Source organism: Amphiura filiformis, chromosome 6 (genome assembly GCF_039555335.1).
Source record: "Amphiura filiformis chromosome 6, Afil_fr2py, whole genome shotgun sequence".
NCBI classification, from domain to species: Eukaryota; Metazoa; Echinodermata; class Ophiuroidea; order Amphilepidida; family Amphiuridae; genus Amphiura; species Amphiura filiformis.
In genome coordinates this window covers 13,173,498-13,187,675 of record NC_092633.1, presented here as the reverse complement: position 1 = coordinate 13,187,675, position 14,178 = coordinate 13,173,498, and the positions used below count along the sequence as shown (strand labels likewise).

Here is a 14,178-nt window from a genome sequence, read left to right as displayed (position 1 = left end):
GTCCAACCTCCCTGGTCAGACCAGGTCTAACGTTAGACCTGGTCTAACTTGCTTTGTGCATATGGACCTAAAGGTCTAGCATACTTGGTTCTAAAGTTATGAAGTTTTGTGATGCATATTTTCTTATGTATTTTATTGTTTTTTACCCCATAGTTTTGCCTTTATCTCAATATCAAATTTGCTGCCTTTGCCCCCATGGACCAAATCATGTCACATATTGAAGTTCTTTTCAGGATACATGTACTTATAGAACACAGATACTAGTAGTACTACATGATTAAAAGGGGTGAGGGCAAACTATTCTCTCAAGGCACTAGATGCTTGGCCTTTTTTCTGGAACCCACACACAATTCTGGATGTGGTTTTCAAATGATTTCTTGGATTTGTCTAATAAAGATGTATTTGTCAGGCAACTGAAGCCGATCATTTGATTATTCCTCCTCAACCCAGAAGAACCCGATGATTGCACCATTGTAGGCTGATTTATGATTACCTTAAATGTAGCTTAGCTGACAGTAAAGTCTTTCTTGTTAATGCACTGCAGCAGATACATTAAGATGTGTATAAAAAGCAAATTGTGAAAATGATATCATCTTTATGCATGCCTTCTGTAGGTATTGAGTTGTAAATCTGTTTAACTAGTAAGTCCTTACAAGACTCCTATAATTCTGGAAGGCTTTGATTTTGAAAAATAAATGTGTTCATCTAGGCATTATAAGTGGATAATGTTTTTGTCTTGTTTCCGACACAGAAATCATCCCACGGTCCATTCTGATGACAACATTTGAAGGTCAGCACTACACACTGTGTGCTCTTGGAGATGGTTCACTATTCTACTTTCAGCTAGATGTAGATACAGGTAAATCACTGCATTATTGATCAATATATGGCTGTAAAGATAAAGGGGACAAACCTGTGATCACAGGCCAGAGTGCCCATCTCTCTTTTGGGCCAGACTCCACCATGAAATGTTGCTGTGGGGGATCGCTGCACCTCCTCCACAGCGAATCTGATATCTTCCCAGCATTGAATAAAGCTAGTACACATTTTTATCATACCATCAAGTAGTTTCCCATGTTTTCATTGGATAAGCGCCCGATTTACTGACATGATATATCTCGTATCATACCTGCTGAGCATGTCACATGCACGTTTCAATGCACCGTATCATTTTAGTAAGGACATCGCATGCACGGCTCTGCATTAAAACTCGCACAGCAACGATTGTTTCATAGCAATCATTGCACTTCAATAATAAGCTACAATGCCGGTGTGTCCATATTGAAACACAGATTTCACTGAGATTTGCCACTCCAAATAATGCAGAGAGCTTTCCTGAACGAAATTTGCAGTGAAAAGCAATTTCAGTGGTCTTAGCAGAGTTGAGTTGGTGTGGAAGATGACCGTGCTGTTTGAGCTCTCAAGCTTTATTGGAGAATAAGACCTACTTTACGAGGATTATCGTGTAGACGGGTTTGAGAAAAATTGTTTCAGCCAAGAATTTTGCCCGTGAATGTCTTGTTGTTGTTGTTATGTGAGATTATTTGTACGGTATGATAAAATTGTTATTAGGTGAGGTTTTGGGGTTATACGGAATACATCTAGTCTCGGAGTCCGTATCACCCGCAAACCTCACCTAATAACTAATAGTATACCTGGGTGGGAAGAGACAGGGATGAAGAGCCTTGCCTAAGTACACAACACCTTGAAGCTGTGGGGATTTGAACCCAATACCTCAAGCTACCTTGCGATTACAGGCTTTATCAAAATGATTGGTACTCATCAGTTTTAATGTTTATTAAAAAGCCTGCTTCTCCCAATAGAATATTTCAATATCTCATCTCTAATACTTATGTATTAGTGAGAATGATAGTTTGTGACAGTACTTATTAATTAAATTTATATTACTTTTCAACAGGTTATTTAAGTGAAAGGAAGAAAGTCATTCTTGGAACACAGCCAACTGTTCTGAAGACCTTCAAGTCCCTTTCTACCACTAATGTGTTTGCGTGTTCAGACAGACCCACAGTTATTTACTCCAGTAATCATAAGTTGGTGTTTTCCAATGTGAATTTGAAAGAAGTCAGCAATATGTGTCCGCTGAATTCAGAAGGCTATCCAGACAGGTATGTATCGGAGGGGTAATATTAGAAGGAAAAAATGTGCGGTCATGACTTATCAGATACATTACAGATAACAGATAATAATGTAGGGCAAAGAAGATTGTACTAAAAATCTCTTTTGTGCAAAATTATCCCCTCTCTTAACTTGAAACACACAGTCAACCTTTCAAAAAGTTGGTATCCAACCCTTTCACAAAATGTCATGGTTATATCTTATGCTCTATCATCAAACCGTTTTACCAATGCCATAATTAGTTTATTCCAAAGTTTGTATTATTGACACCTTGTCCCACATTTTGTCCTTCACTCCAGGTTGGTAAATGTCCTCACTTTGATTCATTGGTCCCCTAAGTGTGGTGAAGAGTTTTGAGGAATAAGTAACTCAAACAAAATAGATCATTTAAACAAGTGATGTGTCTCAGTAACAAGGCATTGCAAATATTGTCACGTTCCTAAAGTTTGGTCGGCTTATATAAGGCGGAAATTGTTTGGCTTTTATTACTGTAAAAGTAAAGTACCAACTCACGCTCGCGTACATTAGCATAAGCGTGCGCCAGTCACGCATTACGCAACGCACAACTAGCGTAAGCACATTGCGCCCAACAGTGTGCATGCCATTCTATATCAATACACAGTGTTACGAGTCTTATTTTTTCCGCCTTATATATAAGATGAACAAACTTAGTTCCAGTTTGAGAAACTAACAAATCAATTTTATAATTTATTGTATTGAGGATTAGCCAACCAAAACATCCCTGTTCTACAGCCCAACTGACCCAGACCCAGAAATAATTGTTTTGGTTTATTAAAGCTAATGAATAAAGGTTTCTTTACATACCAAAATATATGTGATCAATTTCTCAAAAATAGGAGAAAAAGGCGGAGCAATGAGGGTTCTGTTGGGTTTTTTTTTGGACATCCTGTAATTAATCTGTATGTAAGTAATATAATACTGCGGTTTTTTGCCAGAGTGGATTAATTTTGACTGAAATTTTTTGAAAAAATTTGTTCAGATTTTTCAAGCTTTCTGTTATTCTTTGGGTTCAATATATTCTTTCAGAAAAAGATAATTCCTACCAATTGACCCTACTTAGAGAGTCTGGCCAACCGTAGAACAGGGTTTTGTTTTTTATTCGTTCACATTATTCAAATGTTTTTTCTTCTTTTCTTTGTGTGTGCTAGTTTGGCTTTGGCCATAGATACAACACTCATGATAGGCACAATTGATGAAATTCAAAAATTGCACATCCGCACGGTGCCTCTTGGAGAATCACCACACCGCATATCATATCAGGAAGCATCGCAAACTTTTGGTGTCATAACCACGCGAACCGAAATCAAAGATGGTTCCGGAACGACTAGCACTGTGCCAAACAGGCAAAGTGCCAGCACAAGTGCACTGAATTCTACAAGTAGTTCTACGAGAGTTGAACAGAGTTCATCATCAGAGGGCGCTAGTTTTGGGGATGAGGTGGAGATCCATTCATTACTCATCATAGATCAGCACACATTTGAAGGTAATGGGCTGTTCCATTTAAAATCCACACTACCCCTGTGAAAGATTTAGCTTTAGTCGTCTACAGACGGAGTATGAGTTTTGAATAAAATTGACAATTGGGTAACTTCCATTTAAAATACTCACTCCAATTGTGGAAGATATAGGTCAAGCCATGATACAGGGGGATTATGGGTTTCAAAATGATGAATGGTACTACACCCTCGATAAATTTGTGTTTATTTTTTGCATTTTCTCAAAAACTAATAACACAGTGGTAACAAAGTTACATTATATTATAGGGCAAGGAATTCAATTAATACACTGGAATTTCAGTGATCCAAGACAAGCGGTTCGTTATTTATGATAAAAAATAAGGTACCGCTAGGATGTACCTCATTTCCTATCATATATACTGAACTGCTTGTCTTGAGTCCCTGAAATTTCAGTGTAGTAATTGGATTCCTTGCCCCAATAATATACATAACTTTTGTTACCAGTGTAATATTATTTTTGAGAAAAATGCAAAAATAGTCACAAATTTACCACAGGGGTGTAGTACCCCCCTTAACCCTGACCAATTACATTTGAAAAACATACTTATAAATCCAAAATTTATTTATTTATTATTTATACTTCCTCTGTGGAAGATATTTCCAAAATCTTCCACAGGGGTAGTGGATTTTAAATGGAATAGCCCAATTTGACGAATCAGGGGTTGAATTTAAAGATTTGAGAGTTGAATTTGAATATGTTAGAGCTGAATTTGATGATTTGAGAAAGATTGAGGAATTAATTTGAAGATTAGGGAGTTGATTTTGAAGATTGGGAAGTTGAATATTGATTATGAAGTTAGGAAGTTGAATGTAAGATGGATAAAAAGGTTTTGTCTAAAAGCTAAATGAATGGAATTTGATTTTTTAATAATTAACATTTTTGATAGCAGTATAATTTTTTGTTGGTTTGTTAGTGTAAACCGCTCTTGTTAATTATAAACATCATTTCTTTGCCTTGTTTTTTCAGTCCTACATTCTCATCATTTTATGCCATTTGAGTATGCAACAAGTATTTTGTCATGTAAACTCGGTACTGATCCCAACACATACTACATAGTAGGCACTGCAATGGTATACCCAGAGGAGGCAGAACCCAAAACAGGCAGAATCATTGTGTTTCATTACAGTGATGGTGAGTACAGACGCGTATATGTAGGATGTTATTTTTTGTATTGATTGCATCATTAGATATTCTCTTCATAGTTGTTTCGTTCTGGGTTAAGATGATTTACATGATTTTAGGAGACAAACAAAATCCCCATTAATGTACTTGTGCAGGCATGAGAATTTTCCTGCTTTTTTGTGGTCCAAATTCCACACTTTCTTTTAATTTCCCTGCTTGTGGTATTATTTAAAAGCTGTCCACACTGGGCATGTACTTGTGTTATGCTTCATAGTGACGACTGAATAACTTACAGGTTGTAACATGTGGGACTCATAAAAATATTCTTACGCGACTTTGGTTGTGCACCATAGTGCTATTTACTAGTGGTGCCTGTGTTCCACGCTGTTGTATCGCATTGTTGTGACAAGATTGTGCACTGAAATTCTAAAAATAACAAACTTGGTCAAAAGGGCACAATTTGGACACAACTGCATTAGTCTCAGTGCAACCAGAATCTGGTTGCAAAGTCTTGTCACTTTTTTTCCACAGTCATCAACCCAGACATTTGACAAATGAGGGCAGTCTATTGGCCATCTATGCCATTTTTCACCCTGATGTCAGTGGCAGTGGTGCCAGTGCGCATTTCTTAGCCGCAGCCTCAAATAGCTAGAGTTGCTCAAACCGCTGGTGTACACACAAATCTGGGTGAGAAATGTCATCCATACCAGTATTTTTCCTCACCAAATTTATTCTTTGAATTTTTCATTTTTATAATTAACTTTTTCTGAAATTATTGTGGAATCAATCAAAACAAATATGTGATACTCATATTTCAGGTAAACTTCAAGAAGTAACTGAAAAAGAAAACAAAGGTGCCACATACTCACTGGTGGAATTCAACGGCAAACTACTCGCTTCAGTCAACAGTATTGTAAGTATGACTCTCTTACCTCATCTTAATTAATCTCTATCTTGATCTTGGACCCTCAGGATCTTAATTACTGTCTGGATTTCAGTTAATCTTGAACTCAATCAGTGCTTTGGTCTCTTGATCGCTCTCAATCTCAAGTTGAAATCCATACACCCCCTATAGAAGACATGACCTTAGTCTTCCACACAGGGAATGTGAATTTCAAATGGGGTTACCTTAATGGGTGACTCCATTTGAAATCTGTACCTGTGTGTGAGTTTAAGGTCATGTCTTCCACAGAGGGTGTATGGATTTCAACTGGAATTTGCTACCCTCTTGATTGATTTTGCCCACCATCTCTCTTTCTCTTGATATCAGACACTTGGTCTCTCTTCTTCTTTTGATATTACTCTCATTTCTCTCCTTTTCAATATCAATCCCTTAATCTACAATCATTATCCAGGGGCGGATTTAGGGGGAGGACTCCCCCTGTGTCGCCCCCCATCTTTGGTATTTTTGCAGAGCGGCATCGGACTTTGTGTTGGTGCGACGTGACAATGGCTCAGCCCCCTGTCTAAAAAATGCTCTGTGTGTAACATCTCATTCAATGACAGTTTCTTTCTATCCAACTTTCTTAATCAAGATTAATATTTAGGGGGGAGGGTGCCCCCCCCACCCCCCATTTTTGCAGAGCGGTGCCTGACTTTGTGTATTTTTGCAGAGAGGACTGACTTTGTGTGGGTACCGACACGGCGGTGGCTCAGCCCCCCCTATTGAAAATTCCTGGATCCGCCCCTGGATCCGTACTTGCAGTAAATATTGCTCTGTGTGTAACTTCTCTTTCGATGACAGTTTCTTTCTAGCCAACTTTTTTAATCAAGATTAATATATCTCCATTCTCAGTATATTTGTGTTGCATTTAAATGAATTAATATTTTACAAAAATGCAACAGAAGGGACAGTCAGTTTGTAGACAATTCAATAAACAATGTTTTTGTTTTCAGGTGAAGTTGTTTGAATGGACTCCAGAGAAAGAACTGCGACCTGAATGTAGTCATTACAACAACATCTTAGCTTTGTACTTGAAAACTAAGGGTGATTTTATCATTGTTGGTGATCTTATGCGCTCTATTACATTGCTAGCATACAAACCTATGGAGGGTTGTTTAGAGGAGGTAAGGCTAGCCATAGCAATTAGCAGTTATCAGTAGGGATATTACACTAGTCCATTATAATATAATTGGAAATCTGCTGTATTTTCTACTCGTAGGGACCTAAATCATAATTGTTACCCCAAAGGCCAAAATCGAATAATATTTAGCATCTTCATGTGCGAGATCTACGAAGAGGGAGCGTGGCTGTGCGGTTAAGGCGTTGGACTGTGAATCCAAGGGCCACGGGTTCGAATCTGAGGTCCACTTGAGCTCGGCTGGCTCTTTGTGTCCTTGAGCAAAGCACTTCACTGTACTTGCATAGTGCTTCGGGGGGCACTTTAAGCCGTCGGTCCTGTGTACATGTATTTCTGACATTAATGCAGTGTGCACGTTAAAGAACGTCACAGGCTATTCGAAAAGAGCAGGGGATCATCCCGGTACTGTTGACTGTACTTCAAAAATACACTCATCTACTCTAGGTTCCAGAGCAAAAATAAGTACAGCTTGTCTGTACACAGTGCGCTGATACTCATACATATGAGGCCAGCACTAATAAGGAAGAAGAAGAAGACGGTTTGTGCATGAAACATTGTAAACGTGGACATGTTTGTGCTTTGTCAAATATGAACTGTTTTTCACAATTCATTTTCTTTGACAAATACACAAATAGGAACATGTTCACATTTAGGATTAGAAATATGAAAATAAATGTAGCCTGAAAATTTCCACTTTCATAATAATCAGGAGTGCTGGGTATGACAAGACCATAAAAGATACTGATCCAATGATATATTATTAGTTACCCCCTGTTTGTTCACGAAAATGGAAATATCTACGGTCTGGTGCCGAGTCCATGAAGCCAAAGGCTGAATGGAATACGCATTGCTTGTATATTCACACTTTTTTTTTTCTTCCAAAGGAACAAATACTTGATTACTGTAAAATGCCCCTATATCTCCTGACTCGTCAACCCTCTTTGATATAATATAAATGGTTAGTTTATAGTAATAGTGAAGAAATAATAGAAATTATAATTTTGGAGATAACAAAACCAAAAATAAAATATGCTAATTTTGAGTGTTTATTTTTTAATATATTATAGATTGCTCGGGATTACAATCCAAACTGGATGTCTGCTGTTGAAATCCTTGATGATGACACCTTTTTAGGAGCAGAGAATTCTTTCAACTTATTCACATGCCAAAAAGACAGGTAAGCAAGGCCATTCAGAAATATATTTGGCATTTTCTGACTTTGTCAACAGTGGATGTTGTGCAGCTTTGATTTAGCAAAACCCGGAATATCAAACAATGTAAAATCATTTTCAGTCCATAACAAATGTTGACTTCACAGGGACAAGATGTTAATTTGCCTATGTATAAGGAATATACAGGGTGTCCCAGAAAAAATTACTGAGTGAATGAAATTGAACATAAGTCGAGAAATAGACATCAGAGTCAAAAAATTTAAAATGTAGCGCATAGCCTATTTTATTGTGCATCACATGTGAAGTTTTTATTTGATTCGGTTGACTGGTTGCGAAGAAAATAACGATTACATAATGCGCGCATTAATGTAGTTCATTCCAAGTTTGATCAACAGTCGCCTTTTTGTACTCGCTCACCGCTTCCTAAAGATTGCGTGTCTCAATAAATTGAGTTCACATTATATATTTTATAATCCGACGGTGTTATGTTATTCATGCTTTCACTGAAGATGAATAACAGTTTGTCCGAGAAAACTTTGATTTCTGCAATTGGAAGCTTTCCAACTTTAATTCTTCAGGTTGTGCAACTATGTTATATTTTAACTTTCCAGAGAACATTTGAGCCAAGAATGACAATGATCAAGTGCTCACAGTTTTACGTGTGGTTTTTGATACCATGCAACATTAATATTGAAGTTTTAAAAGATTTAAACTTTGCATTACAATTTTTTGGAAATATTCCAAAACCATTAATGTTTGTGAGAATGTGTTTAAGCCACCTGAAATACTTTATGCAATAATTCTTTATGCAACATTGATATCAACATTAACGAAAACAGATATTTACAAGTACCGAGCATCATCTTACATGCAAGCTTTTATTTTCAATATCGTGCAGGTTTTCAAATTTGACCGAAACCTAATTAAATGTTTTGCAAGAAATGGAATGTTTAAAAAGAACGAAAAGGATTTCATAGAACAAATTATGAAGCCGGCCCATTGACAGTAAACCACTAGTGCGCATTGTGTTGAATGATCTTTCTTTCAAACTTGGAATGAAGTGAATTGACGCATGCGTTATGTAATCGCTCATTTCTTTGCAATCAGTCAACTGATTCCAGTAAAATTGACATATAAGAATCATTTAGATGATTGGATTCTGATGTCTATTTCTCGAATTGCGCCCAAATTCATTCGCCCGGTAATTTTTTCTGGGACACCCTGTAGTCCGTCTTTTCTTAAGTTGAGAGTGCCATCAGTGCGTTTATGCAGTTGCGTCACCAACGTACAGACAAAATCTGTCCCTTGTGTATACACCCCATGGGATTAGGTTGACACATGCAATTTGAAACTGCCACTACAAAATTCAACATGGCATTACTCTCAACTTGAGACGAAACACATAATAGTATTAGACATTGTAACCTGATGAAGGATGTGTTCTGTGGCTCAAAATAAATGTTTGGAAGATAATTCAGGAAAAGAAATTTTCTGCTATGAAATTAAAACAAAAAATTGCACCAGATTTCCAGCCTGGAGAATAAAAACAGTAACTTTCTGTAAATGTCACTTGGCCTCTACATATTGTCTAGTTTGTTTTCTTATATTAACATTGGTGTCTTTGGCCTTGGAGGGGACCAAGTCATGATTTGAAACATTTGATTATAATACCATAAGAAATTTGGGGGCAGATTGACAGATAGTAACATTAACTATGCCACCACTGATTTACTCCTTTTTTTAGTGCGGCGACTACTGATGAAGAGAGACAGCACCTCCAAGAAGTTGGTCTATTTCATCTTGGTGAATTTGTCAATGTTATCAGACATGGTTCTTTAGTTATGCAAAACATAGGAGAAAGCAGTATTCCCACAACAGGCAGTACTCTCTATGGGACAGTCAATGGCTCTGTTGGTAAGACACATAATTCAAATGTTTCTTCTGGTCAGCATGATGCTGTTTCAACTGAAAATGTCAAGTCCTTGAGGGCTGGAACAAATGGGAATGTTGGCATTCAGATGGAAATTTTGCTGTCACAAATACATAAGAAATAGTGGGAAATGTTACTACATGTAACTTCATGGACAATTTGCCCAATTTTGCAGGAAATGAGTATTTTTCTCTAAAAGCCGGGTGTTCAGCTAGCTTGTAATCAGTTACTGTTTTTGTAATGATTTCTGAAGTAAATGTTGATCAGGAGTACAGTTGACATCATTAGGACAGAGCAGGATATGTCAAACAATGTTACTTTTAATTGGTGTGGGAAGCAAAAGTAGACATTTTCTTATACACTATAAGTAGTTAACGCTGTATATCGAAAGGAAGTACAAAAACAAATACACTATCAGCAATATGCAAAACTAGAAATTTGAGGAGAAAGACATGGAAGATTGTTTTGGAAACTTTCCCTGGCTGTTTTATTAACACTGAATTTCACTTTTATTTCTCAAGGTTTGGTGACTCAGCTGACAGAAGAGTTCTACAAGTTCCTGCTGGAAGTGCAAAAGAAACTCACACGGGTCATCAAAAGTGTTGGCAAGATAGAACACTCATTGTATCCTTGTATTGATAAAATCAAAGAATTTGAAAGGTAGAATTTTACTAAGCGTAGATGTGCACAAGGTGACAAAGTAATGTAGCCTAAAATTGATCATTTAAACAAGACTTACATTGGTGAGGTGAAGTTTGACTCAAGTTCTTTAGGACCTCTGCACGAGTAGAGAAATAATGCAATGCATGTCAACTATAAGTAACATGACTTGCTTTGGTAAAGGTAAACCTAAGATGCAAATACGTTTGTGAAGGTTGTCAAAGATGCAAATCATTTTCTGAACATGATTCAATCTCAAATTTGACGGGATAGTTTTTACTGTTTTTCATCCATTGAGAAAAATGTCAGGGACTCATTTGGAATGAGATAGTGGATAACTACATGTAGGGTTTTGACAATTTAGGGACCTTTCAACTGAAGGTTTACAAAAAGAGTGCAATCTTTCTTATCCTTTGAAGAAACTCTATTATAATCTTATTTCCAGCTTGGTATTTTCTTGGAATGGAAAAGTGCTATAAATTCTGATATTCTGGCAAAACTATCTTCATAATTAATTATACTATATCATCATAATAAGATTTAAGTTGTTTGAATGGACCTTGACTCTGATTCAGTTGGCGGTCATTCTACACAGAGAGAAAAACCGAGTCGGCTGAAAACTTCATAGATGGGGATCTGATTGAAAGTTTCTTGGATCTGAATAGAGACAAGATGGAAGAGGTTGTCCAGGGATTACAGGTAGGCACATGGTATAATCATTCATATAATTTACAGGGTTTCTTGAGAGACACATCTGACGAAAGCTCAACTACTCACACAGACTGGCTGCACCGATACTGTGATAACCGAAGGCATACTCGCAGAAATACTTTCTAACTTATCATAATTTATAGATTATTAAAAATTGGGATAATTAATTAAATATAAATTTTCATTTGTCTGAGAAGGATAATATAGTTCAGAAATTTCGCTGTGCAAAGATGTCATTCATAAAAAAAATATTGAATATATATAATGGAGGGAAAAAGGATGTAACAGAGAAAGTTAAAAAGGTCAACAAATGTGTGCTAACATTGAAAAGCTTAAATAACTCAATGCTGTGTCAATGTTTGTTTCAGATTGATGATGGTGGGATGAAGAGAGATGCCACAGTGAATGATCTGATTAAGATTGTAGAAGAACTGACGAGGATTCATTAGTTATGGTAGTTTGTGAACATCATATAGACTGACTTTCTACTACAATCTATAGTTGACCAGAATTCAAATGCTGGTAACTTCTTTACAGCTGGGCTATTAATGAGCAGGTGGAACCCCAAATGAATAAAACCAAGATAGAGACGTGGTGTGATGTTGGATTAGTGTTTTCAATTCAATTAAGTTCATCTACCATGTTCCCATGCTCTTAAGAGGCTACAAAATCTGACGATCATTGCTAATATGGTTAAGGTATGAAAATGGAATGGAACTGCATACATCCATATATGTAATGCAAGGTTGTAGCTACAGTGGATAGTAAAGCCCACCACTCACTTCTGGAGCCCACCATTAAAGGTTAATTTCAATACTGGAATCCACTACTCAAACTGAAGATGTGCATTTTACTGAATGCATTCTAAAAATGCTCAGTATTGGTAAACTTTTGCTAAAAAATATCAGGTTTCTGTAAATTGCCTCCCACATTGCAAACTTGGCTAACTATAGACCACTTGACATGTGACGTATGTAGTATGCGCACAAATTATGGCAATTTCCATTGTTCTTTGCCCTGCAGTGTGTGTACGCATCATAGTTTGCTTGGGCATGTGCATTTTAAATTGCACACCACATTTCATATAGTACAAAAAGCCATTGAACAGTGTAGTGGTTCTTATCAACAGACCAGTCTCTCACCTTTGTTGATAAACAATGATGTCAAGTGGTCAATAATTGGAGCCAGTAATAAAGAGTATTTTGCATCTGACTTCCCACAGCCTGTGATTATAGCGCATAAAAGGAAGTTTGATTCATCTGGTGCCTTTATTGAGGAGTATTTGCACTGTTTTTAGTTACATTGTTCATCAAATTTATTTATTTCCAACTAAAAACAAAATATACAAGAAAAAGAACAACTTTTGCGTGCCCATGCAGCAACCTTGTCTTCTAACACCTAAAGAAGATGGATTTACCTCGTCCATAATATATGGGACAATCTGAACATTCAGAATCGAGGTAGTCACATCTATATACACAATGCATGATATAATAATCTACAAGGTAAGATTTAATCTTTCCCTGAAGAAGTCCTTTATAGAGGGCCAAGCTCAGCCCTCTGAAAATGACTTCATCAAGGAAAGATTTACTCATGTTTACCAACCAAGTAATTGGTATTATATTCAGTATCACTAGCAAAGTTGTGAGCCATCCAAATTGGATCTGGCAAATAATGTAGCAGGGTCTGTTAACAGTATAAACCTGGTATACATGTTGACTGCTCAGTGCCAGAAGTGGGTAAGTGCAATTGCTGCCATGTGTAGGTGAGTATAATATACTCTGTAAATTACCAAATGTCCACATAGCAGCTTTTGCACTTAGCCACTTCTGGCACTGAGCAGAGACGATGTACATGTTCTTGATAAGACAATCCCAGAAACATTTGATGGAAAAGTACTGTGTATTACTTTTATTTCAGAATCTTACATGAAATACTCAAGAGGAATAATTTATTACAGGATTGACAGACTTATTGAACTTATTGTCATTACTGTGAACATACTGTAAACTTGACCTTATAACATTCTCTGTTAAATATAAGCCAGCTTATGCTGTTTCGATTATAATCACCTTTGTTATTTTTCTAACTTAAATCAAAAGTCTTGCAAAATTATGATTGATGATATGCAGGTTTTATCTTTTTTTACCTGTTGAAATTGAAAATATTGAAAGTGTAGATTTGTAATTAAATGAAGTATCATTTCAAAGAGTGACATGTTTTATACAGCAGGTGCTTCATTTGTTACGTAATTGTTTATACAGTTGAACCTCATTAACACAAAGTTGACGGGCCTCTGATTTTAGATTGTATTCACTATTGGCAGGAGTTGTGTTATTAGGTCATATGTACTAAAGGTAAATTGCTTGGGACATTTTGTGTTATCAGGAATTTTGTGTAAACAAGTTTCTACTTGCATAGCATTTTCAGTGATTTGAAACAAAATGAATTGTTGTATAATTCATACAAAGTATCCAATATCTTGAGTATAGACTGAAGATCTATTCTTGATTTTGCTATTTTTATTATGGTTATAAAGAAGACACAAATTCTGGTAATAATAAACATTTGTTATATCAGAATTCATATACTTGTCTTTGTACAATACTGAAATTGATTGTCATAGTTTACAACAACACTACAAAGTTTGGTTAAGGTAATACACTATTTTAAAGTGTTGCGATTTGGTAGTTCACAACATCTTGCGAATGGTAATGAGCTTTGGCAAAAATTGCATAGCTCATTTCCTTGCGAGCATGTAGAAGAATTCAAATATCACAGAAATAATTTTGTAGGTCCTGTGGTTCTTGAGTTATGTTGTAAAGAG

General features: G+C 36.4%; 1 protein-coding gene across 1 annotated transcript in view; it reads left to right on the top strand.

Annotated features, from left to right (window-relative positions):
• The window catches only part of LOC140154995 (DNA damage-binding protein 1-like), a 38,922-nt gene extending 26,639 nt beyond the window's left edge, over window positions 1-12,283 (top strand). Inside the window, exons 15-25 of the mRNA XM_072177664.1 lie at window positions 752-859; window positions 1,919-2,126; window positions 3,306-3,640; window positions 4,642-4,806; window positions 5,616-5,710; window positions 6,694-6,864; window positions 7,946-8,055; window positions 9,795-9,964; window positions 10,502-10,604; window positions 11,216-11,339; window positions 11,720-12,283. Of these exons, the coding sequence (XP_072033765.1) occupies window positions 752-859; window positions 1,919-2,126; window positions 3,306-3,640; window positions 4,642-4,806; window positions 5,616-5,710; window positions 6,694-6,864; window positions 7,946-8,055; window positions 9,795-9,964; window positions 10,502-10,604; window positions 11,216-11,339; window positions 11,720-11,800 (1,670 nt within the window). The 3' untranslated portion in view covers window positions 11,801-12,283. The remainder of the gene's footprint in view (window positions 1-751; window positions 860-1,918; window positions 2,127-3,305; window positions 3,641-4,641; window positions 4,807-5,615; window positions 5,711-6,693; window positions 6,865-7,945; window positions 8,056-9,794; window positions 9,965-10,501; window positions 10,605-11,215; window positions 11,340-11,719) is intronic.
• The last annotated feature ends 1,895 nt before the right edge of the window (window positions 12,284-14,178 follow it).